General features: G+C 46.3%; 1 protein-coding gene across 1 annotated transcript in view; it reads right to left on the bottom strand.

Moving 5' to 3' along the window:
- The window catches only part of LOC121593002 (fringe glycosyltransferase), a 123,899-nt gene that overhangs the window by 73,878 nt on the left and 23,554 nt on the right, over positions 1 to 26,467 (bottom strand). Inside the window, exons 3-4 of the mRNA XM_041915016.1 lie at positions 8,809 to 8,857; positions 127 to 229 (exon numbers count right to left, since the gene is read on the bottom strand). Of these exons, the coding sequence (XP_041770950.1) occupies positions 127 to 229; positions 8,809 to 8,857 (152 nt within the window). The remainder of the gene's footprint in view (positions 1 to 126; positions 230 to 8,808; positions 8,858 to 26,467) is intronic.

The raw sequence follows: 26,467 nt of genomic DNA, 5'->3' as shown, positions 1-26,467 counted from the left end.
TTGCAAGAATTGCCCAAAAAAATGCTTCTTCGATGTTATCGAAACCTTTTTCCCTTTACGGTACACCAACGTCAAAAATGAAGATTTCGAACGGTTTTATCGCGGTACACCCGCGGCAATACTCACTTTTTGGCACTGTCGAGGAAAAACTCAAACTCCTTGCCCATCTTGCAGCAGAGCGCCTTCCGAAAGTGGCCCTGGGAGCAGTTGGTGTTGACCATGTGGTTGTCTGTGGGAGGAAAGCAGGGAGAGAAAATAATATGATTAGCTAACGAAGCAAGGCAGCCGATGAGGATGCGTTTGTCGCACCGCGTTGATCGTTTAGTTGTTTCGTTTCTGGTCTGTCCCACTAGCTCACGCATAACGGGTAAAACTGGTGCAGTAGCATGTGCGATTGGTTTAATTTTAATTTCAAGCACCGTCTCATTTCGGTGGCCAAATTAAATTAAGAATCTCGTTTTCAAGAGCAGTGTTTTCGCCCCCAAAAGAAGTTACCTTCTTTTCCAATTTGGAAAGGAAACAAATTTGGCTAATTTTAATTTTCATTTGGAATTGGAGCTCAAGCCGGGAGAAGACACAAAATCGTTAAACAAATGGGAACTTTCGGGTTTTTTTTTGTTGTTGCTTAAATTACTATTCGCAAGAGGGTCGTCTACTGTTGCTCCTGAAAGCCCGTGGCCCGTATACAATGTGCGAAGATGTGATGATGCTCTCTGCTACCTTGTAATCCTTATCTAATCGAATTTTGATTTGAATTCTCAACGTTTTTGGACCCAATTTTATCTTATTTCGCTGCCCATCGGCTAAGATCTGCATTAAGTAGACCGGTTTACCATTCCGGTCCCATTCGAACTGGTTTGAGGACGTTATCGTGTCGTTTTTTTTTGTTTGTTTTTGTTCAGATATCTGCGAGGCAAAGGCGAAGATGACATTGCTCTGAAACCGCGTTGAACAGTGCAGTCATAAACTAATAGTGACATTAATGACGCCGTGGATGAGGATCTTTGCGTGCGGTTTGCATCCCTAATGTCGGTGCGTCGCTCTAGTAGCTCTCGCTGTTTGGATGGTTCTAATCTGATGTTCAGCGACAATCAGGTGGGCCAATAGGTTTGGTAATTTTCGCCAAGAAAGCGAGCGATCGAGAGAAACACCACACCGGATGATAATAAACGATCATGTTTTGTGGACGTTGGCGTGTGTGTGAGCCTCTCGCTAGAATTGGTCAGAGCATGACATGTTCAGTGTGCGTCCCAACCTACGCACTGACACTGACGATAGCGCGATGAACCGCAAGGTATAATGTGTTGTTTTGTGTCTTCTTTCTGGTAAAACCCCCTATTGGAATCAAGTTTCCAACTGGCAGACGTCTAAACTGCCGGTTTTTTTCTCTCTCTCTCTCGCGTTCGATTCCAATATTAGAAAACGATCCTCAAAGGTGCGATGCCGACTATTGAGTTGCCGTAGCTAGTCACGATATTTTGATATGAAAAAACTATCATACAAACTGTCTACTTTTATGGTGAAAATGTGCGAATTTTCAATCCAATTGGGGCGGGGAGGGGAGAGAGAAGGTGTGTTGAAATAAAACTGCACATAAGAATGTGTAACATGTCATCGAGAGAAGGAAAAGCAATTTAAATATTTAAACCGTCTATCTTTGCTAAGCAACACCTGATACGCGGTGAAGCTTTTGAGGTCACTTCTCTTCTTCCCATTCAGGCAGATACGCCTATTGAACCATATTAAGGAAATGAACTTTCAAACTAGAGAGAGAGGGACATAAACGGACAACGGCGAACCATCCTTGACAATCGTTTCGGAAGAAAATCCAATACTCTTGAACCAGCCCATTTCTCGTAGGACGCATTTTGGGTCGGTTGTTATGACGTTATTTAATAAAAGACTCCATTAAAAAAACAACCCCCTTTTTCTCATGCCACATTCAGAGGAAGATGTTGTTTTGGTTTCGTGACGTTCACAATTTATTGACAAGTGTCTGTCTGCTTGCTGCTATCGTTGCGGTCGCAACGCATCTCGGCACACCCGCGCGAGTCTTCTAACACTCAATCTCAATAGCATCGGCGCTCTCAAAGTCGTCAACCAGCTCATCACTGTTGGAGCTTCTTCTTCTGTTGCGTGAGGTTTGGACGCGAAATAATGTGTTGATTTGGGAAACACACACACACACACACACACACACACACACGCTCACTCACACCCTTGGAAGGAAACTGGAACCATCGGAATTGATGCGATCGCAGGTTTGGTACGATCGTGACGATCGTAAACATAAAAATCTCACCGAGCCCATACACGCTTTAATTAATGGCACATTTTAGTTCGATATTAACATGGCTCAACGAGAGAAATAGGTGGGTGCGTTGGAATCTTTTAACGGCTTCTCAAAGGAGTGGAGCAGAGGAGAAAGATATTGAACGGCGAACCACAGGGACATAACTCTATTCGATGTTTGGAAGTTCGGTTTCTCGCGCTTGGGATGAGTTTAAGGTTGTACTCTCCATGGAGGTGAAGATGTTGCTAGAGCCAATAACGGTGGCCATTTTGGGGACGATTCGTTGGAGGTTGGAATTGGTTGCCTTTGGGTGGAATTTGAATGTTGCTGGAGGTGTCAAAATATGTCTCATTTCAAATAACATTTCAGAGTCTACGACTGTTTGATATGTATTAACTTCATTAGCGTTTGGTGTTTGGGTGTTTCTCTATTTCGTGAGAAATGTACTCCAATGTGGGTTAATGATTATATCCAAATAAGAATTTGAGGATCTTGGAATCTAAACGGTGCAAATAGTATCCCTGTTCTCTCACATTCTGGGGCATTGCTTTTAGCCCCTTGTAACTGGTCAAAATTTCAGGTTATGTAGCATTATCTCATATATCCTAATGTCCATTTGTAGTTTTGATGATGCCAAATTAAATTATTGTAAACTTCAGCACGAATGAGCTCTCTCTCATATCTTGATCCCTTAATGCGAAACGTGACTTTCACATTAGGCAAATGGAGCTTTCAACAAATTGACAACCAATCGATTAATTTAATATCAAAGATTAGGGATGAGCACAGCAAAGTTGTGTAACATGTTTGCCTGTTCGCTTTTCAATAGCTGCATTTTATAGCAACCATCTGTATGTGTGTGTGTGTGTCTCAGGTTTACAGTTGGGGAATTGATGAAGATACATTTCACTCACGGATTTGTGATCGTATTACATTTCAACACCTCATATGAGCACGCGTTTATTAAAGTGTCATAAATTCCAGCAACCGGGGGTTGACGGCTTTTGTGCCGAACGCTCGCTCATAACTATGTTTTACGTTTTATGGGTTAAACCATTGTCACGCGGTTCGTAGGTTCTTTTTATTTGAATCTCAGGATTGACCAACCAAAATCTCAATGCTCAATCCCATGCAGACACACACTCACACTACGATCCGTATGCGATAGATCTTCCCAGTTGCCGGTAAATGTCAGCTGAAAAGATCCCGGAACGGAATGTGATTAGCATAAATGGTCATCATAAAATAGTTATTTCTTCTTTACGCGCAGTGTGTGTGTGTGTGTGTGTGTGTGTGTGAGTGTTTCTTTCTTACTGTTCTCTGTTCACTAGTCGGCTCTATGACGGTGTGTCGCAACTCGATCCGCCCCCGAACAACACACGCGAACCGTGTCACGATCGATTAATTCTCGTAAAACTAGACAAACGCAAACGAAAGCCTCGCAGACGGCCACATGATGGGTCCGGGTGCGCGGAACCGAAATTGGGAAGATTTTGCATAATGATACACGGTTTTAAACTTTCCTGCCCGGATCGGAACTGGGGCCTCCTAGGCCGGTGTGTGTATTTGTTTAGTGTCAGCCCATCTTCTAAAAGGTAGCCATAAATTCGTTAAAAAGTGTCATCGTTGTCCTGGGCGGTTGGTGTTTGTCTAAGACGCGCAGCTGACTATTTCCATATAAAATGCCATTACGCCCTGGCTTTGTGCGTCAGGTAGAGATAAGAAAAGAAGGCTGTTTTGGTTGTTGTTTGTTAGAAGATTGTAATTTCGTGAAGAATCACTTGGAATGTCGTCCTTGTGGTTTTAAATGGTACGTGAATTTAAAATGTGCTTCGGTTTAGGTTTGACTAGATAAGATGAGAATGTCGGATCGGAACTGGGGTTTCTTTTCCACGACCTCATTACCAGATGACTCAGTATTGACAGGAATGACTAGCCCTATATCGCGCGAAAGCGCTGCACCCGTGTGGTCTAATCAAGCTCTCATCCTAATTGAGCTCATTTTAAGCATATTTATAGAGCCAGCAATATTGTCTTACGCACAGGAGCTTACACCAACGGCAGGTAAAACAAAGCAAAAAAGGCTCAAGAGATCATAAAGATTTATAGCAGCGCCACCATGTTGCGTTCATTACATGTTTACGATGGCACAGAACAATAAATTATCCACCTTCTTTCACCGTTTTCTCTTCGCAAAGATACGCACACGGGGTTTCTTTTGTGTGTAGCATTTGTTGCTAATTTTTTATTCACGTTCGCAATCAACGACACCGTCCAGGCAGCGCTGTGTAACTACCCAGTCTCATTGCGCTACTGGTTACGGTCGTTCTGCTCTGATTAGTGCCCAACTCAAAGATTCCTTCGGGGATGCGCGTTGATTGAATTTTATGATCCACCGTCTCGGTGTGCTTGGCCTTCCGGGCGCAGTGCTCACGGGAATGATCGGTTTGTCTATTGTTTCTTGACCCACACCATGGTCTGGTCATTGTGAACGCCGACAGTAATGTGCGCCAGTCTCTTTTTCAACCGCCCTCCGGGCACAGACAATGGTCAGGCGCGCTGGTGGCACGTTTGATTTACGACAGGTAGCAGCTATCATTCCGATGCGACAGGGTTAAAAATCATAATCAATTTAGTGCTCTCATTAAAAACGGGAAGAGGCGACATAAAAAACCCCGACTTCAAACGTTGGCAGTAGCAGGGACAGCCTGTAATACGACCAGCCAGCGCATCATTGGGTGTCGTATTTTTGTTTGAAGTTTTGGGTTTTTTTGTTGAGGCCTTGCTTCGTTTGCTGGAAGTAAAATTAAATGACCTCCACACCATTCCACGATTGCACCCGTCGAAGAAGAACAGACAAACGGTGTGTCCGGCGTGTCCGGCGAGGAAAATCTTCACAATCACCACCGAAATTCGCGCATATCCCCAGACTGCTGTCGTTGGGGAAGATGGCTGTTCTGAGGGGTAGCTGCCCCGGCACCGGCTAGCACCACCGGTAGCTTGGTAGCGGGAAATTATTCCGAACATTTTGATTAGCTTATTCTCTGCCGTTTTCCGGTTTTCGTACCGGTGGCACTGCTTGTCGCACCGGTCGCCGTGGTCATCGTCGTAAAGAGATATCATTTTATTTTCATTTGACCGTTTGGCAGAAGCGAAGATTCAAACATAGGTGGAGGGTGGGTACGCGTATATCGTGCTTTGTGCTGTGTTTGCAGATCTGCTCATTCGCTTCCTTGCGCTGCAGTGCAGGAACGAAACGCGCCGCTAACGGAAGGGTATCATGCAATTTGTGCTGCCAGTGTACAATAAAATCATCGCCTTTTGGAGTTGGAATCAAACGGGGAAAGAAGGAAAGGGCGGGCAAACATGTTTGAAGGTTTTCTTGTTCGATTTTTGGGAGAGTTGAGTGCCCCAGGAGTGCCTCAGGGACTTCCGTTAGTGCGAGCGCGGCGTCCTGTGTCTGATGACAATAATTTGGTGCGTGTGCAGTGATTACAGGGAGCCGAGATCTTCACCGAGCGATAGGGGTTTATTGGTTTCGGTGCAGCGGGCAGGAGGGCATGTTGTGCACTCAGCAGGAAAGATTGTTACAGCAAGTTAGGAGCTCGTATAGATCAGATTAAATGGTCAGAAATTGCTGCAAATTATTACTCTAACACTGACGGGGGGTTTTTCGTCTTTTGTTGTACATGTTCTTCCCTAAAGAAAACAAACGACGAGAAAAAAATAACTATTCGTCTCATTTCGCATCCTCACTGATTAGTGCAACTCTTGTACGCATCCGATAGAATCTACAATAACAACAACAAAATGAAAGCCAAAAGTCTTAACAGCCTGCGAAGCGACGAACCTCCGAAAATTCAAAGCGTCTCGTTTGAGAATGTCTCTTCATTAGCAGAATCCAAGAATACTTCCTTCCGAAACATACATTCGGCACTCATTCAGCAAAGCGCGGGCCACCGGAGGACCGACTTGCGGGTGAGACAGGGTCGGCTGTGTTGCGAGGCAGAGAAGGAGGCCGTTATAAAATTGTCTAAATTGTTGTTGACAGCGAACCCGGTAGGCCAAATGGCGGGATTGCAGGCTGGCAAGGAGCACACCCGTAACAACAGCACGAGAGGAACGTCCATGGTAAAGCTCAAACGGACAAAAAAGTGAAACGTGCCCAAACGGAAGGTCGATCATCAATCATTAAAAAAGCGCGGATGCGGGAGGCACTGGGAAGCATGGATGTGACTATGAATTTGACCTATGGGAAACATTTTCGGAACGGAATCGTAATCAAATCATACCGATTCAAAAATGCTCGAAGGATGAGGTAAACAATCGCTCTATGTTGTAGATTTTTTTATGCTCAAAAGCAATCAGCGTACTTCTGCTTGGAACGGGTGCCAACGCGGGACGACCCCAATGTAAGGTCGGCTGCAAGAAGTTCTTGTTGCGGGATGTAACGTCTTCTCCTTGCTCCATATTATTCGCCTTTGATTGTGTTTCACTTTCAGAATCGCGAAAGTCTTTTAGTTTTTTGGGGTTAAGATTCCTGCCCCTCATTCCTCAACGGGTAGCAGCAGTTTCAGCCGCTGTTGCGAGTAAGTGGAAGGTATTTTGGGATATTGTGTTTTTTTTTCGAAGATCTCAGAACGCAAACAAAAAAAACCTGTGTCCGAAATGTTGTGTCCCGCGTGGAATTTCACATCATTAGGAGGTATTCCGATCAGAATGTGTCTCCCTAACAAGCTGACGTTTATTTATGCGCTTGTGTATTCCCCCCAGAACTCAGCGTAAGGCCCTGAGAGATCCGAGGGCAGAGTCAGCGAGTGATCGGTGGTCATTGGACGCGATCGGCGGAGGTTTTCTGGATCAGATTTTATTCGTTGGTGAGATTTATACTTTTACTCTCATTATTTATTATATCGTCCCAATACGGTACTTCAACTCTGGGTAAAGTACAGCATGAATTTCAGCGGGGGCGATTTGTTAGTTTTGTGCAACGGTTGTTTATGTGTGTGTCGTTCAAAACTTTGATCACAAAAAAAACAACGTCTTTAACCTCAAAAAAGCCAACACATCATCACCACAACGATGGCATGGGTTCCCAGTTGTGTGTTGCTCCGTAATCCTTTGGTCCGGGTTGCGCCACACACACAACAACAACAAAAAAGCTTTTGGTGGTCAGCGCACAGGTTTTGGTTGTTTTATCCGATCACATCATTCAATTTAATGAGTTCAAGAGAAAATCAAATTATCGAAGTCCCCTCGCATTTACGGTCGCGCGTTGCCGGTTGGGAAGCGGACGCGTTTGACCGCGCGCCGGAGTCGGAACTTCCAAACTGTCTCCCGAACGATCAGCCATTAATCAGCCATTTTGTCCGTCTGTGTGTGTTTGGTTGCTGTGTCTGGCTGTGTTTTTTCTGTTGTCGTCTCTTGGCACATGTATGTCGCGTCATCGGGAATCGGAGGTAAGTCTATAAAAACAGGGCCATAGATCGAGAGATCGAACGAAAAGGGATTTTGGGAAATTAAAATAGTCATCGCTTGAACTAGGTGCTGCTGCGGCTTTGTCTGGAGATGGACGTTTGACACAAATGCATGGCATTGTTTATGAGATTCGTAGACAACACTAGCGCTGAGTGTGTTTTAATGTGAAGACAACACACAGAAAAGACGGGGAACCGTTTGGTATTGAGTCGTAAAAATTGGTAGAAAAATAAAAAAACAAAAACAAAAACAGATAAAGTGACGCAAATGCCGGTGAGTTAACAGATTTTATTGGATCTTAATAAACGGCATCTTGCAAGTTTACGTGTGGGGTAAGCATTTTGGTCGGAGAAAACAACAGGAAACCATTTCCAATAGGATGATATTGGGGGGGGAATTATGAATCTCGTTTAAGCAATAGTTAAACAAACATTGAAAGTATATGTCCCGTAGTTCCAAAAATTCGAAGGAATCCTGGAGATATTAATCGGCAACTTCCAAAGAATCGGTTTTACGAACCTTAACAGTTCAATAACGACGAATGCATCTGAAATTCGTGCTTTATCTTTCATCTGCTTACTATCAGTCGCTCGGCGAACGTTTTACCTATTATCTTTCACCCAAGCGCAGTAGATTATTGGCTCGGCAGATTCCCTTTAAAACACATTTCCCAAAAAAAAAAAAAAACGTTGGCTCTCGATTGATTCCAAATCATAAAATAGTCATAAAACTTTGAGTCAGTTTTATGGCTGATTGAATACTCAAGGTCCACTATTGTGAAGCTTCTGTGTGTTCCCGTTTGCGCTGATATGGGCAGCAGATAGGTTCCCGCTTTGGCTGTTTGTTGACCATTAAGGTTGAAAGGTTCATCCACATTAAAAGGGCTATGCGGGCAAGGTGTGTGTGGCTTGTAAAAGCAATTTAAATGATCTGTAGTGTTCTCCTAACGTTTATTTCCTCTATGAAAACGAGTGGAGCGCCTAGACTATGCTTTGTGAAAGTTTTGCGGCATATTGAACAGAGTAAAGTGTACTTACTGGTCAGCTGCTGGTAGTGGGGATCTTCGGTGTCGGTGAAAAACCATGTCTAAAATTGAAAAGAAAAAGAAGTGAAATGTTAGTATTGCTTAAAAAAGGTAACAAATATCATTAAACATAATGAATTTCCACTGACTTGGTTCCCTGGTTAACCAGAAGCAATGAAAGAATTGTAATAATAAACAACATACTAGGGGTAAGGGTCCCCTGTTGCAAGCGAATCACAACCAATCGATCGATTGATGATCGATTACGTCTGCAAACTCCTTCCGGCTTCCTTTCCTGATCATCAACCGATCGGCGACTCAATAAAAGATAATCAGCTTAATTATTCTAATTAAAATATCAACCCCGCGAAAGCACCGGATCGAGGGCCAGAGGAAAAACCTAGCTTTGCCCATTCATGGCAACCGCCCGGCCACGAAACGGGACATCATTTTCCCCGAGGGGCCCGTTTGAGTTCCCTGTTTGCGAAGTTTTCCTCTTACGCTTTTGCCGCCACCAATGCCGAACTTGACCATACCGACCGGCTGAGGGATAGGTCTGGCGCGGGAAAAAGAAGACACAGCAGCAGCGGACGCGCTCGGGAGACATTTGACGGAGCAATGGTCCCATCATCGTTCGACATTGAGCGATGGAAGAGGAGGACAACGTTCGACAGACACACTACAGCCCGCTAAACGGTTCGCGATCGCGATTGCTGCAACCGCGGGACCAGTTTGCCGTGTGCAAACGCGCCGCTGATTCCCGATTCCAGTCACTATCGATTGTCGTCCGAGCGATCTGAGATCTTGCTTTCATCACTCGATCTTCGGGTTCGTCGGGCATCGTCGTCAAAAGCAGGGTGGAAGCCGCCGATCGACACCGGTGCAAGAGCGGGGTCGTCAAAGCTGTCGCGGGGCCGCAAGGAAAAAGTGCCCATTTCCAAATATGTCCACCAAAGTACAAGCGGGCCTGGATCGTCCGGTTCGGCTTGCGCTGCTGTGATTTGAGTGCTTTGGTGGGAAAAAACACGGGGCCCGCGTGGTTTGAGTGCGACAAAAACCGAAAATCGGTACGGTCGTCTGTGTTACAGTTCTGTCAGCGCGTTCGGGCGGAGCGCGGATGCGTCTTTATGCATGAGGGTTGCCCTTTTTTGCTTATCGTATTTTAATCATCTCATCACCGGCACTCTCGCGCTGGCCGGGCTGCATGTCAGAACTCTTCCTTGCTCCGGTCCCGGACCAATGAGCCAGGCAATTGCATTTTGATTGCATTCCTGGCGTTTTCCAACTGGCGACGGATTGAAGTTTCGCTGTCGATTGATCGCCCGTCCGCGGGCCATGTGTGGCTTGGGCTTGACATCGCAATCAGCATACAGAGGGCGCAATTAAGAAATGAATGTGACGCAATTAAGGGACACCCTTTTTTGGACAGGAAAGATGCGTTTGGGTATGAGGCGGTGTGGTGAAAGCAAAGAAATAATGTAAAACTATGTGCTAGACTTATGATATTGACGGAGTGTGGTTTGAGTGTATGAGTTTTAGGATTAAAGATGGTGTCTTCTTCATTTCCCAAAATTTGAAAGGTTTTTGAAGTTCATTGGCATGCAATCAAGAACACGATCTAATTAAGTTGCTCCGCAATGATCTCATTTGTGCCCAAAAACCAAGCGACTTTAACCTTTTCGCTGGCAACTGATTGCCATCATCATCCACCCCAAAATGAGCGCCTTTGTTTGGAAAACGCACAGCGCATTCACTGCGCGATCGTATCACTGTTTTTTGCAATTTCGATACACTCCTACCCCCACGGGACATTTTACCACAGGAAATAGCATTCATCAGACGTGGTGCGAAATAAATTGCCCATTGATTGCGTCCGGGGAGTGTCGATGCCTCGAAAGAAAAAGAAAAGAAGGCACAGCCCCATCCGCCAAGACATTAGAGCGATCGATCGATCGGTTGCGCGCGCGCTATCAGTTGATTAACATCTAATTAGACCAGACACGAACAAATGATGCCGATGTTTCTTGCCGACTGTGTCGGGGCGTTTCGAGAGCAGCGAAGGAAAGCGATATCTTCCCGCACGGGAGAGCCCTGTTCGTTTGATGTGATTAATCGCTCTTCGCGCTCGCTTTTGTTGTGTGTGTGTTTTGCATGGGCGAAAAAAAGGTCCGGGCCCGCCGGTCTCACTTCCTTCGGCGCGAGAAGGTGTTTTCTGATCGTCCCTGGAGGAGGGTGCAGTAGGTGATAAGATGGCAATCGATTATGTCAAACGATGCCGAGAGAGAGAGAGAGAGAGAGAGAGAGCCGCGAGGCCAAACGCATCTTGTGGCGTGTGGAGCATAAAATGGTGATCCGTGCTGTGATCGCTTTTGCTCGCGGTCGAGATCGAGGAGTAGCAGCAACAGCAAGGGCGACACACCGTTTCGCTATTCAAATATCAATTTAATTTACTGACTCATTGTTCATTGGTGTATAAATCAGTTTTCACGATCGCTTTCGCTGTCTTTACACAGCTTTTTCCTCCCTGTTTATCGCTTACTTCTCCTGTTACTTGCATGCGTTTGTGTGGTAAAAGAACCACATAAACTCACCTTCTTCTGTTACACTTAATGGTATGATGGGGTTTTTTTGCGGTTCGATCGAGCTTGGATGTTTTTGTTTCTTTTGATTACATTTTCTTCAGCGGTTAGCGACAAGTTTGTTGCAGTTTGAGTTAAAAAAAAAAGGCGTTTGTATTTTTGTGGCGATTTTAGATGAAATAATAACAGAAAATCAATCTACGAACACCATCTGGAAAGCCTGCAAACGGTAGAGATCCCAGCTGTAGATTGCTTCTTGCAGTTTTGTGGCTTCTTTTCTTTGAAATCGAAAGTACTCCTGCTTCTTGTTAAAGCGGAACATCCTAACAAACGAGCAAACGAACTAAGCTTCTTATTTCTTGTTCGTTTTAATGGAAGCTGAGCGTTAAGGAGTGAATCGAAAAACAGCACAAGAGGCCAATGTTCAAACAAATTCTCGTCCTCGTAACTGCTACAAAACCAACGCCAAAACTGTACAGCAAAAAGGCAACGATCTTGATAAAAAAAATTCAAAATGGCACAAACAAAAATCCGCTCGTACAACCCAATCGGACACCTCTACTCTCGGGTTCGGCCAGCAAGGGCGCAATGCGATTTATTTCTCTCCCGCCAAACGGCCCGTGCGCGCCCGGACAAGCGTCTCAAAAATTAAGATTTATTTGCTCATTGAAATTTCACATTATTTGTATATAATTCATGTTTTGCTGATGTTCTACACGGGTTGTGGTTATGCGGGGGCCGCTCGGTGTGTCGCACGGGAAACGGTGGTACGGGCTTTGAATGCGCTTCCCTTTCGTGGTGTGTTTTTTTTCACTCTTCCCGTCGGAGATGCTGGAGGGTTTCCTTTTCAATAGGAACTCTCGCTTCTTGCACGGTAGTGTGTGTGTGTCCAACGAGTTGCAAAGTAGCAGCAAAGCCCGTCCGCCTCCGTGCAATCGAAAGCGAGTGCAACTTCATCACGACTTTTGTTGTCTCGGGTTTGTCGTGGCGGGCTGTTGCGGTAAGGTTTGGGATGCACCCGCGGCCGTACTGCCGGCCACGGCGTGTATTGAGAGTGGCAAAAGGGTGACAAAACAACTGTAACGACCGAGATTGTGCTTCACGCCGCAGCACCAACACACGTGGCTTCTCGTTTGCCAACGCATGCGAAGGTGTGGGTTAGTTATAATCAGGTTATTTTGCGAGGTATTTTTTGCCTTTTGATGCTTTCAAAGCAATAAATTCTTTGCAAAAAACTAACCAAATCTAGCTCAAATTTAAGCGCACACACGGAAGCACGCTGGACGTTTTGTTTATTTTAATTTTTTGCTGCCAAATGGCTCGATTTTCATCACTCGCACACAGCACATCGTTGCAAAACCGTACCAAAGTGACAACATTTCCCACAAACGGCGGCACCAAGAAACACATCCGTGCCTCAGCACGTAGCGGGTGTAGAGTTTCGTTCCGCTTCGTGTCGGTGTCCGGTCCGCGCTTAGGCGTGTTGCTTGATGTGCATCGCAGGTTTTGCAGTTCTTATGGACACATTTTGCTGAATGAGTTTCTTTCTCGACAGCTTATTGCGAGCTTCCTACTTGCCCAAGCACGTTTTTAAAGTTTGCGAAAGCCAAAAACAAACCCTCACCGCGCGGCGCGGGGATTCAAATTTAACCCGAATCGGTGGTTTGTACTGAAAGAGCGTTAATTATTGGTTGGTTTTAGAAAATGCTGACCACAAAGCATTGGGGGTTTTAACAAAACATTTCAGTTTGGTTAATGAAATTGTTTGCAATTCTTCAAAGCCATTTAATTCACTCGCTTTTTGGTTGATTGTTGCTAACGTGACTGTAGTGGCACATGAGTTGTATGTAAGTATTGAAACTAAAATAAAACATTGGTCTTCATTAACGCATCTGAGGATTGACATTAATTCAATGTTTGAGGAATCATGTTTAGGACTGAGGACTGATTTCTTGATGTTTAATTTTAATGCAACACAGGGCCACACAATGGTCTAAAACATGGCCGGATAGGAGCAAACTTCAATCCCGGAAGACCCCCTGCAAACTGAAAGTAACTAATCTATTAGATCCTCGTTGAATTCTAAAAGCCAGATGTGGGACTACGTAAGACTTGGTCACTTTTTTTGCCCTACAGAAGGAATAGAAGACGTACAATTGCTCTCGTCACCACACTACATGCTTTTTAACGCGAGGAACCTAATGGACGCGTAAACAACCCCTTAACGCACATGTGTAGCGACGACCCATGAGGTTTCGGGCACATCTTGGTTGTACCGCGCTAAGCTATAAATAGCTAAGCATTCCCAAAACAGTCACGCATCGGGCAGATGAAGGCATAAAGCGCGCTGTATCTTCCCTTTCCGGGTGTCATACATCTTGACGATCTGACAAGAGCGCGCATAACTCCACCGAAGATCCCCTTTACAGCATATATCCGACCTATTTCCGATATCCATGGATGATGACTTAATCCTTCCTTGCGATGGGCGTCGGCAAATGCCGCCTTTGTGTCACGGTGATCTGCTGACAAATTGACTTCTAGCAGAAGAGTTCTAGCTCGAAAGTGAGCAAGTGGCAACAACACCATTTACACATGGTGTGTTCTTGGAAAATAAAAGCGAAGGGGCGGGATGAAACAACTAAACAGACTCACTCGAAATTGCCGTGATCGTGTAGCCCGATGGTGGGAAAAAGGGGTGCCTTGAAGTGGTGATGCTTTGTGGGCTGGTGGTGTTTATGCTCATAAAGTGCGCCCTGTGTTACACAACCGAAAACAAGTAGCGTTGATGGGACGATGATGAACGGGGAAGTGAGACAATTCGTGTTATATACAAACGAAGTTTACACCGTGTGTAAGAATAAGGGGGTCTGATGACACACCGAGTTCCTAGAATCATATACGCCACATGTAAATGTCATTGACTTTTCCGTTTTTTCCCCCGCCAATTTTGTTGATGGGAAAACCACCGTTCCCCCGGAGCGGTGTAAGTGAACATAAGCAGTGGGAAAAAGTGTTGCATTTGCAAGTGGTTGAGAAAGAAAAGCGACCCATAACGGCAACGACAACAAGTGGCTGTAAACGTTTCGGGCGTCAGTGTGTGGCATCCTGTTTGTTGGACACTTTTCTTTACACATGTGTACCGATACGGGTCGGTAGTCGGGGTAGGAAAATCTGTGCATTCTGAGGAAGTGTGTTTTTGTTACTGCTTTTTTTTGTTTCAGCTGTTGATTTATTGTCTTATTTAAGAAAAGGGCGAGGGTCGTTTTTTCCAATGGATTTTGAAGTGGGTGAAGAACAAAAAAATTAATGAGGTGCGCAGTAGCTTTAATTTTGACGGGAATAGTTTGTTTACTTTTCTCTCTCATAATCTGCTGACGTATTGCACGGTTTTGTTATTTGAGGCTCATAACTTAAAATAATAAACAATGTTTTGTTTTTGAAAATGATATTTAATAAATACAGGGTGAGAGAAAAAGTTGCTTTGATGGCACAATATTCGGCAATTTATGTATGTTAAACCATTTTGGGCTTGAATCAAACTCATTTTTATACATCCCCTATATGGTTTTGTCCCTGCAACTACCTACGATGGTCAGTATGATGACAATCTTTCAAGCAAGAAATTAAAACAAACTAGCAGAAGCGAGGCTCGGTTGCATCAACAACCGCCTTCGGGCGATGCATTATTAGCATCATCGTTGGTCGTGGGCGTTCGCTTCGTTCTGATGCATAAAGAGCAATCCGCAATCTCACCTTCCGTTGAGGCGAGAGAGAAAACAAGCAAGTACGAGTATCGAGTTCACAATAACATACAGGATACAAAAAGGAAAGACGCAGCATCGTACGTTTGTCAACATCCTCCACCCAAGCCTACGCACGTTTGTTTTTATTCTGTTTGCCCGAAGTGAAGGCCCACAAACACGCACACGAGAAGTGAAAGATAAAGAGCGGAAAAAGGCTGCAAACGACAGCATAGTACGGTTGTGTGACACACCAGCATGTCCGGGAGCAAAAAAACAAAAACTGGAGGAAGCCGCTGGACCAACTGCCGACCGTGAAGTAGTTATTTGTTTGCAGAAATTCCAAGTCTCAAGCACGCCAACCGCGGGTCGTACCGCTGGAATGGTTTTCTGTCTCGTGCATTCGGCTCACGATGGGAGTGAAAATGGTTCTACGGATGTGTTGCAATATTGCTCATTTTATACGGAATTTAGATAGTTTCTTCAACATTTTGCAAAATATTTAAAGCAACACTATTGCATTTGTATTTTAATCATACAAGCATTCAACCCTGATCGTCATTAAATCAGCTAAGGGATTTTAATTTCCCTTGGCAATTTCTTACTGCATTTTGCGGTAACCAAGTTCATTCCCACTGTGCACAGGAATATGCATCTTGAGCGTGGAAAGTGCTTTTTTCCATACGCGCAGGCATCAGTTCCATTTACTGTCGCGCGAAACAAACGGACGCACATATCGGATGGTTTTAGTGTGGCCATCAAGTGCATTTCTAATGGATCGTAAATCGTGTCCGCCTCCGTCCAATTTTTTTACCTTCTCTGATGCTGACAACAAGGCTTACTATACTCGGCTCGGCACTAAAGCGGACACTTTTATGAGTGGCAGATTGTTTTTTTTGCTTCTTGAAGCCGAGTAACAAATCTCCGAAAAGGTAATTCGAAAGGAGTGTTAATAGAAATTTGATATCTTATTTAAATTTCTCACCGTTAAATACATTGGCAGCTCCAAATCGCTTTGGTTGTGGTGTCTCGTTTTGTATGCAGTTTTATGCGCGTTTCTTGCGCAACATAAAACGCATCGAACGAGAGATGGGGAGCGAAAGAGGTGGACACATTTTGCAATAACATTCTCCAATCGCATCTTTCGCACGATCTCTGCAGCCCGGCAGCCCGCAAAACCGCAAAAGGAACGAAAGCATCTAAGCAATGATGTTGCGAAATGCCTTCGCCGCATCAAATCGGCGACATACATTTTTGCACTTTGCGCGCTCATCTGCGCATGGAAGTAGATTGGCTGACTGTGCGGAAGCAGAGTGGTGTGCAAGGGCATGGAGCAAACAACTTCCCGAGCTCTACAACAGTAACTACGGTATGGCGATAGTGTTTCTACAAATGGATGCAAAAATAAAACCCGAATAGAGCGTGTACCGGACGATGGCGTTTGACGATGGTCTACGCGCCCATTTCCAAACAATTCAATCAACGGCTTCTGCAACGATGTCTACGAATGAACGAGATGGAAGTAAGACAAAGTCTGCGATTCGCACCGGAATGGAAATCGGACGGCTTTCCACCCTCCTTTTGAAAGTGTTCTTCCGTTTTCGTTTCCACGCCGTTTAGAATCCGTTCCGACATTTCCCATGCTGCTGCAGATGTTTTCGTGTCGTATCATTTCCTCTTTTCTTTTGTAAAAAATGTCTTCAGCTTGACGCTGTGTGGAGAATTTTCTCATACGGTGCATCCAAAAGGTGGATCAAGAGGAGGAAAGTGATGAACCGCTAAGAGGAACTTATCATTCGTCACCACTCTGCTCTCGTCCATTCATTCGCGCTCGAGATCGAAGACAGTTTCAAGTTCATCAGACGAGATATCGGGAACCGCATTTTTGCTTGTGTGTGGTGTAAACGAGTGGTTCATAGGAGTGGTGGTGGATCGGTGGCAAGAAGTGGTTTGTGTAACTGTCACGGTGCAGTAGTAGTTCTGGTTTTGATCTGGTTTTGGATTGCGGTATGGCGTCGCTGGTCGCGGTTGCCGGACAACAATTACAAACATCAAGATCGTGGGAAATGGTAATTTAATTTCATTCCCGCTCCTTGGCGGCAGAAGGTTGAGGATGAGTTTGAACCGGATCTTTGATGAAGGGAGAAGCTTTTATTGGAGAAACCTTCCTGATTGATTCAATAGATTCAAGAGCTGTAATAGAATCAAAAGCTCTCTAATTAACTAGATGACGTTTTGAGGTTAGCTCAGATACTTGACAATGCTTCAAACCTGTTATATCTCAATATATTTTGAGAATTGTTAATTATGAAATGTTTGAATATCCCAAGTTTGTTTTAAAGACACATTTTGAAAGGATGAAAGATGTTGAATGATGAAAAGTTTATCAAACATCGAGTCGTTGGATTTTTGCTTATGATGTACTTCAAACCGTTAGATTAACATTCTTGCACATGTGAGCAATGCAGACAATGTACAACATCATCCCAGACACTACCAACACGGTTTCCCATAACAAACATTCCAACATCCCATTTATGCGTCATTTATAAACAAATGCGATTGTTTTCTTTTTGGTCGTCGCACACACTATCGCATCTGTGCGGTGCAGCGTGGGTGAGGATGAACTCGAGTTCCACATGTCCTAATCGCTCGCTCCAAATCCCAGACCCGGGCGTCGCATTTGGGTGCAATAATTCTCGGAAAAAGTTGTGAATAATGTTAATTAATACCAGACGGCGGCCGCCCAGTGTACGGCTTCTCCAGCAGCAGAAGCAGAAGTGGGAGCGTTACACCACGAGATGTGCCTGTGATATCGTGAGGCATCGGTCCGTCAGCACTACCCGCTCGATTTGGTGAAAGAGATCGTGTCGTCGCCCGATTCCGTTCGCCCAGTATCGGCAGCTGGACGAAACTGGCTGGCGCCATGGGGTCCCGTGGCACGCAGGCACGTTTCGCCTGGGAAAGGAATTGTTGTCTGGACGTGCCGGCGAACCTCTCACATCCCAGTGTGTATGTGCCAGCAGTGTACCTCTGTCCCTTCAACAAAGAAGCCTTGTCGAGAAATTGATTAGAAATGAAGTTTCAGCCAGAGTCTGTAGTGTCCGTGATAGTGCAGCATTTGGTGATGTTTGTTATCGATATGCGTGTTGCGTACTGTTTTATTGATGAATCTCGGCGATGTTTCGGAACGAGTTATCAGTGTTGGAATGTTGGGCCGGTTTCATCCGAAGGGCCCGAACGGCCTCACTTGTTTCCATTATGCCACTTTTGTTTGATGACTTCTTTGCGCCAGGCGGAGAGGGCGGAGAAGTTGTTGCAGAAATGTTGTTGGGAAATACGCCCTACAACTCAAGCTCTCGATGGAGGGCGTTGCAGCGAGGGAGCCTGTCCGAACAGACAACGGAAGCACCAACGCGGTCATGTTCTCGCTGTACGGCAGCATCCACTTTTCAACAGTGTGCAGCGTCGAGTTAGCAAAAGCGACTAACACAACCAGGCATTGCGAAACGTGATAAAAATTTACAATTGCTGATCTTTTTTTTGCTGCTGTGTTTCCCCACACACTCCCTGCGGTTTGTTTTCTGTAGCTTTTCGTTTCACGTTCTCGTAACACCGAGGAACGGGGTGTGCCCGTACGCCCATCGTCGGCCCATGGGGTCCATCCGGTAGAACCGAGCAACAGCGAAACGTCGGCGGTAGTTTGCTGCACCGCGCTGGAAGTCACAGGTTGCTGTCTATCAAAGCTGGACTGGCTGGGTCTGGGACGGATGTATGCATCCTTCGGACGCAAACAAACCCCACTGCATGTCGGATGTGCGCACCGGAGAGAGAGAGAGTAAGAGGAAGCAAGAAATTGTTCCTTAGCGACAGGAAACCTGTTCTTGGAGTTGGGCTTTCGTCTACCCATCTTCCTTCAAGCTGTTATTGTTCGCGGTAGTGAGGATACCGCTGTACTTGCCTTGTAGTACCGTACCTGGAGAGGAAGGTGGTGTAGAATACACGGTAACAATTATGCTGCGGTAGGAAAATTTGTCCAGAAAACACGTTAACGTCACTTTTATGCGTGGAATGCTGATTTTCGGGGGGCAAGAATGGGCCGAGAAAGTGGTTCGATTATGGTGGAGGTTGGTGATAGCCAGACACGATTGGAATGAGACGCCACACGGCACGTACCGCCTACTAGTTTCGTTGCATCAAACCCGGAGTTCTTTTGGGGTTTTTTGAGAAATTATTACATGCCCAAGTTTATTTTCAAAATCCCTGGAACGTCTGACTGGTAACTGGTCAGCAATTTATGAGTCTTTTGGCGGACCAAAATACTAAGTTCGACCTCCTGGAGGGTCAGATCCATCCCAAAGCTGGCAAGCGATGGGGTTTAAAGTTGTTTCCTAACCCGAAACCCATTATGGTGAGTGAAAATTAGAAACGGCTTTGGGTGCGTTTTTTTTGCTTTCCTATCAGTTCCGCATACGCCCGTGCGCTCCAGTCCCCATCCCGCGCGTACTGTTATTGTTGTGGTTTTCGAATGCGATACATAAATCTCGCCCGCGTTTCCACCGAACGGAACGAATTGCCGCGTGCTGGAACCGTTCCAGCGCGCCTATCGGAACGAGATCCACGACCCAAAGGGAGACGGTTGCTGTGCGAGCGCGCGCGATATGACGCTTTGCCTAGACCTTCAACCGGCTCACCACGCCACTCCCGGAGCCGTTTTTGGCTCCAGCGCCTCCCAAAACGCTTCCCCGCTGGGTGGAGAGCACCGTTTTCATAATCATAAATCTCGTTCGCGGCATCACGGCCAGCCCGCCATCATACCGCGACTCCTGGTCCCAAGCCTTTCCGAGAGGACGAGCGCGCGCGCGTAGTTGTTGTTTCGCGCGTAGGACATTGAAATGCGGTCCTCGGTGTAATTTGAATGCGATTTTAATCATCGATAAGAGCGGGGCTGTGGACGATTGGCTGGCGGTTGGTGTGTTTGTGTCTTTGACCCAGAATCAAACCAAGCAGGAACCGCAACCGCCGGGCAGGGAGGGTTTGGCCTTCTGGATACATGGCTGCGAGATGCAAAACAATAGAGGTTAAATGATAGGGAGAAGAAAGGGCGACACAGCATGCGGTAGCAGAAACTGCGAAATAACACTCACACACAAATACATCACTTGTGCATCTTGGTAATGTGAATGGGGAGTGAAAATCGGCATCACTATCGTCACCGGTGGAATAGTTTTTCGCTGAAGGGAAGTTTGGCCGTTGATAGCATCTCCACTGGTGTACCTCCTAAGGTGAGGGCAAAGCACAATACACTGCTAAGCGGGGTCATGGTAAGACATTCGCGGGGCGATAGATAAATCGGAAGAGATCCGTTCGCCCGGGAATTGCAGTGAACCTTCTACCCGCTACTGCACCACCTCCTTAAGCACTGGAGCGAATGAAGAGTGGAGCTCGACTTCAACTTCAAAGCCAACAACACTCACACGCCGAGGTCAGTTTTTGTGTTCGCTCTTGGGCTCGGATGTGCTTCATAATTTATTCTTGCTAGGAGCACCGCTCTTCCCCCACCACCGTAGGTTGAACCGCTCATAAATAACAATTGACTTAATTTCGCATTAGACACCACTCGACCGACCTTAGGCTGTAGTGGAAAAACGGTTCAAACTTTGCAGCAAAATGGCATGAACTGCTGCTCGGGAATAGTGCTGCTTTCAGGTGTATTTTCTTGCGATGATAGCGATCGAATATGCTACTAAGTACTAATATAGTGGCAGAACAATGGCAACAACTGTTGCTGCAGCCAGGAAGAGCTCGCTTATCGTGATATGGCCGATTAGAGGTCACTACTTTGTCCAGAGATTCCTGGTACATTGGGGATGTACAAGATAGGAACTTCATGGGAAATGCTATAATTTATGTTATAGTACATCTTGTAAGATCATTCTGCATGAGTGTGTTCAAGTTTTTCAAAACTTTGAAAGAGTTACCAGGAAGCTATAAAAAATCTACAAAACATTGAAAAAAATAATCAGAAATTAAAAGTGAAGAATACATTTACGGTTTCTTTCGTGCACCGTGCACCACACCTTCCGAGATTGTTTTACAGATTGATTAATCTCATCGGACGCTCTGTGTCGTTTTGTGCAACAGTGCCAGCAACGATGCATCGAAACATTCCAGTACAGAACGCCCTAAAATCACCATTCACATCCCATCAGCTGACGGTGTAACCACGCTCGTCGCATGTGGATCGCTCATCCATAATGTATGTAACGCCATAGCGCACAGCGAGGGCGAGACACGAGCTCTTGCCAGCTCCAGTCGTTTTTCGATCCAGTTCGAAATGATCGACGACCTGGCCGGGAAATGTTTAATTCATAAACTAAAGCTGTTGCCTCTGTTGCTTTTACTGTAAGGCGAAGTTGGTGCTCAAGAATGGGATTTGCAATTTAATGATTTGCCTGATGTATGTTTGTGCTGCCAAACCCGTAGGTGTTTTATATCCCTGGCTGTAAATCCTATCGCTGCACTCCGCTCCAGCCAAGAATGCAATCGACGACGACTGCTCTCCGTATCTTGATTGCACTCACGCAAAGCTTTTGAGAGGGACATGTGCGGTTGAGAAGGGTTGGCATATGCTTGCCAAACAGAAGCGGTTCATTAATTTGTCTCTCAAGTGCCGATGACATATTGCGGGGCTAGCAAAGAGCTCGCTGCGAAGAGCTTCCACCATTGAGAGTCCTTTGGCTGCGGGTTTTGTAAAGATGACAATGTGTCCTGAGCGTTCCGGAACCGGAGTCGTAAACTGTAACTACGCTTGTACGGTACGGCAAATTAGCATAATTGTATCTTTTTTAATGCTTCTTTCCGAAGGCACTCCCGAGCGCTCTCTAAGCCGTATCAGATAGACAGAGAGAAAGAGAAAGAGAGACACAGTCAGAAGAATGCCTGCAATGAAGGAGTAAAAAGGCACGCTCAAAACAAAAACATTTAAGCCAATTTTGCCTACCAACAACCCTATCGAAGTGGGTGGTCAGTAAAGGAGAAGGATCCAATCTTTCACCGCTTGATGATGTGCCCAGTGCCGACCCTTTGCTCGGGGCGTATCAATGGTGGTCAGTAAATGGTCCCCTGTTTGCATAAAGGTTGTACTTTTGCATGGTTGCTGCTTCGGGCACACATTGTTTGCGTGCACTGGTGGTGGTAGGCGACCCTTCAAGAAAGGCAGGATTCAAGGTAATCAGTTCCACCGCATCTAAGCGCTAACGAAAAGTTGCGGGTAAAAAAATAAGACTGCGATGCGTTTGCATATATTATGCCTCTGCCTTATCGATACACCGTGCACTCTGTGGCTGTGTGCTGTTGTCATTAATTTGTGATCGTATTTTGTTGATGACCGTCTGCCCGTTTGTGTGCGCGTTGTTCCAAAAGCAAATGCTTTCGCGGAATGGTCTACCGCAGCGCGTCAGTATTGTTTTTCTGCCGTGTTTTTCCGCACATGTTCTCACCTGAAAGTAGATAAAACGAGAAAACCGACATTAGCAACGGAACGGTCATCGGACGGCCTGACATTTGATTATGATTTAAGAACTCGCGAAACGGATTGTTATGTGGCGTGTAAATTCGCTGCGCGGCAGAAGAAAAAAAAACGCGTTGGTTGACGATATTTATGATTATGATGCGTAACTTCCTCTTTTTCAGTGACGACCGTGCAACTTAATGTTGCTTTTTCTCTCCTTCGCCTATACTGCTTCTTTCGCTGCAAGTGGAGAAGCGGCGAATCCGCTCGGTTTGCGATCGAAGAAGCGGCACAGGAAAACGGTCGGGTTGATGTGGCTTAACATTAGTATTCGTTTCGGTTTCGATCTGCCCGATCGGTTCCGTTCCATAAAATGACACTTACACTCACCCATTTACACCTTACACCGTTGTCTCCTCCCTCCCTGTTTTTGTGTTAAGAAGCCGCCTAGCAAGACACCCATCTCTAGGAGGGGGCTCCAAAAGAGTTTTTGCTTGTCGCCGCGGTTTTTTTTTCTTCTTCGCCGTCTTTTGAAACTAACTCCGCGTACAGGAAACACGCTGTAGCTGCAAAGACCTTCGCGTGAGTGAGTGTGAAAAATTCATAAATAATATTCTGTCGTGCGCTGTTGCGCGAACAGTTATTGCACATTGTTGGGATGAGGGAAACCTCGGCCCAGGGGGTGAGGAAAGGTGGAGCTTGAGCGGGCTAATAAATTAAGCCGTTGGTGGTCCTCTGGTGGTTGTGGTGGGATTCCTCAATTTTCAACCATTCCCGAATGACACTGTCTACACGAGTGCTATTTTCGCTTTTTTTTTTTAGGTGTGATTCCGATAGGAGGAGCGAATCTTGATCTTATCGTAGACGAGGTTCACTAGCAGCTCGACCCGAAAGGAAGAGAAGAGTGAGTGAAGAAGTTTGGGTGGTTTTGTGCCCCGCTGTAGGGTGCAACTCCAATCAGTGATTCTGCACATAATTTCTAAATTTGCACCCCAAGCCCCCGACTCGCCAAGACTGACGTGAAAAACGGCACAGAGCTGATTGTAATCACGAACCCGAAGCCGACGACAGGTGACGATGGGTTCTAGGCTTTGCCATCAGAGGTTCTTACTCGGAGGCTTGATTTACGGGCGAGTTTAAATTGTGTTTTGTGGAGAGATTTCGTAGTATCACACAGCTCTGTGGCTGAAGACAACGGATAGCCGTTGCCGGACCTGTGAGCCAGTCTTCGTAAACTATTAATGTTGGCGAGGGCACAGACGATCTTCCTAGTGGAGCGTCTTTAGATGGGGGCTCGCTCCCACAAGTCTCTTGAAGTCATTTGAATGATAATTATACGCTCACGGCTCCAGCAGCAGTCCGGGGGCGGGGAAGCCTCATCAGAGGAATGGTGATCTGTGCCTTGAAGCGCCTAGAAGCGTCAAAGCGAGCGCGCGATCCTAAACGGGCGGCTTCTAATATTGCTCGATTATTCATCGCTAATGGGATATTCAAATGGCCATTGTGGCGGGAGCCATCCTTTTGCGAACGTTTTCCGAATTTATATTCCATGCATGCCAAACGAATCGTTTGGTCGCTCAGAAACTCAGGCGGAGCTTCCTTTGGCATCAAACAATGGACAACACACAAATCATACGATTGAGTTGTCTGAAATTAAGTAATAAGTTTACCGTAAAAGTTTTCTTTGTTAAAAGTTATGACCATCCTGTAGCATCTTGCGACGTTTCTATGCTTAATAGACTTAATTTCCACGCATACAAACCTGGACCATCATCCTAACCAGGTGGTTGGAACACGTGATTCCCGAACGAGTAGGCGTCGCCGGACCGATGCGTATAAACGATGCAATTCAAGATGCTCCCAAGGAGGAAAGATTTTGTGACTTCCGTACGGGCTTTTTTATGACGGGCTACTGCAACCTCAAAACTCACGGGATTATCTCAACTTTCTTCGCGCCTCTACATCCGCAGAGCTTTACTGGTGCCCACGCGCGAAGACTTGCGATGCGCGTGACACGACAAATCTCTACCTGGAGGTCTGACCGGTCCGTCCGTCCCATACGACATGATTAACACGATCTCTGGTGGCTGGTGCTTAATGATGCTTCTAACAATTGTGCCGGAGGAGCGTGCGATGTTGGTGTGAAGCCGCAAAGCGATACTGCCGATAATGCCTTACTCAAATCCTCAAAGCTAGGCCCACACGGCTCCACCCTGGACAGATGTTGAGGATCGTGTTTAGATCGCCGGATTGTCGGCTGGAAACCTGATCCGATTGAGTGCTCTTATTGTCTCATTACAGCGCAACCAGCAACGGCTTGCTTGCCAGACGTAGTACGTGGACTAGTTTTCCGTGTCTACGCCCGATACTGTAACGTCCGGTACGCTGATCACAAGGGTACGAACTAGAAGGGGGAACTAAAAGCACCTCCGCCGGGGGCTCCCCGTAATCCTTCCATAATCTTTCGGAACGAACCGGGAAGGAAGCCGTCCCGTCCGGTGCGCTTTGGTACCGTTTGCCAGGCGTCGTCGGCTAACCCCGAAGGCGTCGTTGATCTTGGGCACGAGCGAGCCATCAAAAGGTTTTCTACAGTCCCGGCCCACCCCATCACGGCGCGGTTTTTTCTTTTGCTTTACTTCCTGGGGCATCTTAAACTGGTTTTGTGCGCGCCAGGTCGTATCTGGAGCTTTTGGCTCGGTCGCGCTCTGCGTCGTCTGCGCCGTCGAGAACGGCCCTAAATACCCGGCGGGGGCGTTTTTCGAAGCTTGTGCAAAGTCGATCCGCTTGGCTTTCCAACTTCGCTACACAACCGATTGGACAAACCAGACGGACGGTTTGGGACAATTGTCGGTTGGAAGCTGGCCTGACTGCGCCTTGGTTGTAGTGGGTGCATATGGATTCAGTGCAGTCCACTACCGCCACAAACATTACCACAGCCGACCAATAGTGCCTTGCTACACCTTTCAGAGGGTGTCGTACCGGGAGTAGGTGGGCGTTAGGGCGGATCAAGCGCAAATTGAATGTACAATAATAAAGGGAAAAAACGCGACCCCGATGATTTGCCGGCTCGCCGTTTCCTGTGCCTCAAGTACGCTGGCCTGTGGCGAGTGGGCCTATCGAGAAGTTCGAGCTGGCGGAGTGGCTAACCAAGAGAGCTAACGCAAGAGAGGGTATACAGATCCACTTGGACACAATCACCGACGCTGGAATTGGATGCATGCGGGGTGCGGTCGGACATGCAGTCGGACGATCCAGTTTAAATTTCCATTTCGCGCGAATCGCGCGCCATGATCATAACCGTATACTCGGGCGGATACAACCGATGAACCCGCTCAGTTGAAAGTGGATCCTCAACAACGTGCCCATGCGTGTGTGTGTGTGTTGTGTAGCATCCATACACCAGGAATGGACACAAGGGGGGGCTGTGTAGATTGCATTGGCTTGGGGTGCACAATAAATGGAAATAATTTATTTCACTCCTCTTTATCGCGGGTGTGTGCGCGCGCGTACTTGGAGCGTGCCCGTTTGAACTTGCGGCCTTCTTGCTGCTGTTGCGGGCTGCTTGTTACAGCGTCCGCGGTATCTTGCGAGGCCATCGGGCCAGCGGTTTGCAGGCGGAGATGAAGCAATATTCGATCTTAAATGCAGGCTGGCATTATACCAAATCGGGGGACAAAAACCTTTCGGATGACGCGGAAGCATTGTTTGGGGCCCTTTTTTGGGGGCGCTGTGTGTGTTATTCTTTTGCGATCCGGTGCGAGATCCAGCCCGGATGTGTGCGGACAGTGTCGGAATTCGATGCAGTGTGGCCCGAGCGTAGGTTTGTGGGTTTTTTTG

This window comes from Anopheles merus, chromosome 2L (genome assembly GCF_017562075.2).
Source record: "Anopheles merus strain MAF chromosome 2L, AmerM5.1, whole genome shotgun sequence".
Classification (NCBI taxonomy): domain Eukaryota; kingdom Metazoa; phylum Arthropoda; class Insecta; order Diptera; family Culicidae; genus Anopheles; species Anopheles merus.
This window is presented reverse-complemented; position numbering and strand designations above follow the sequence as displayed.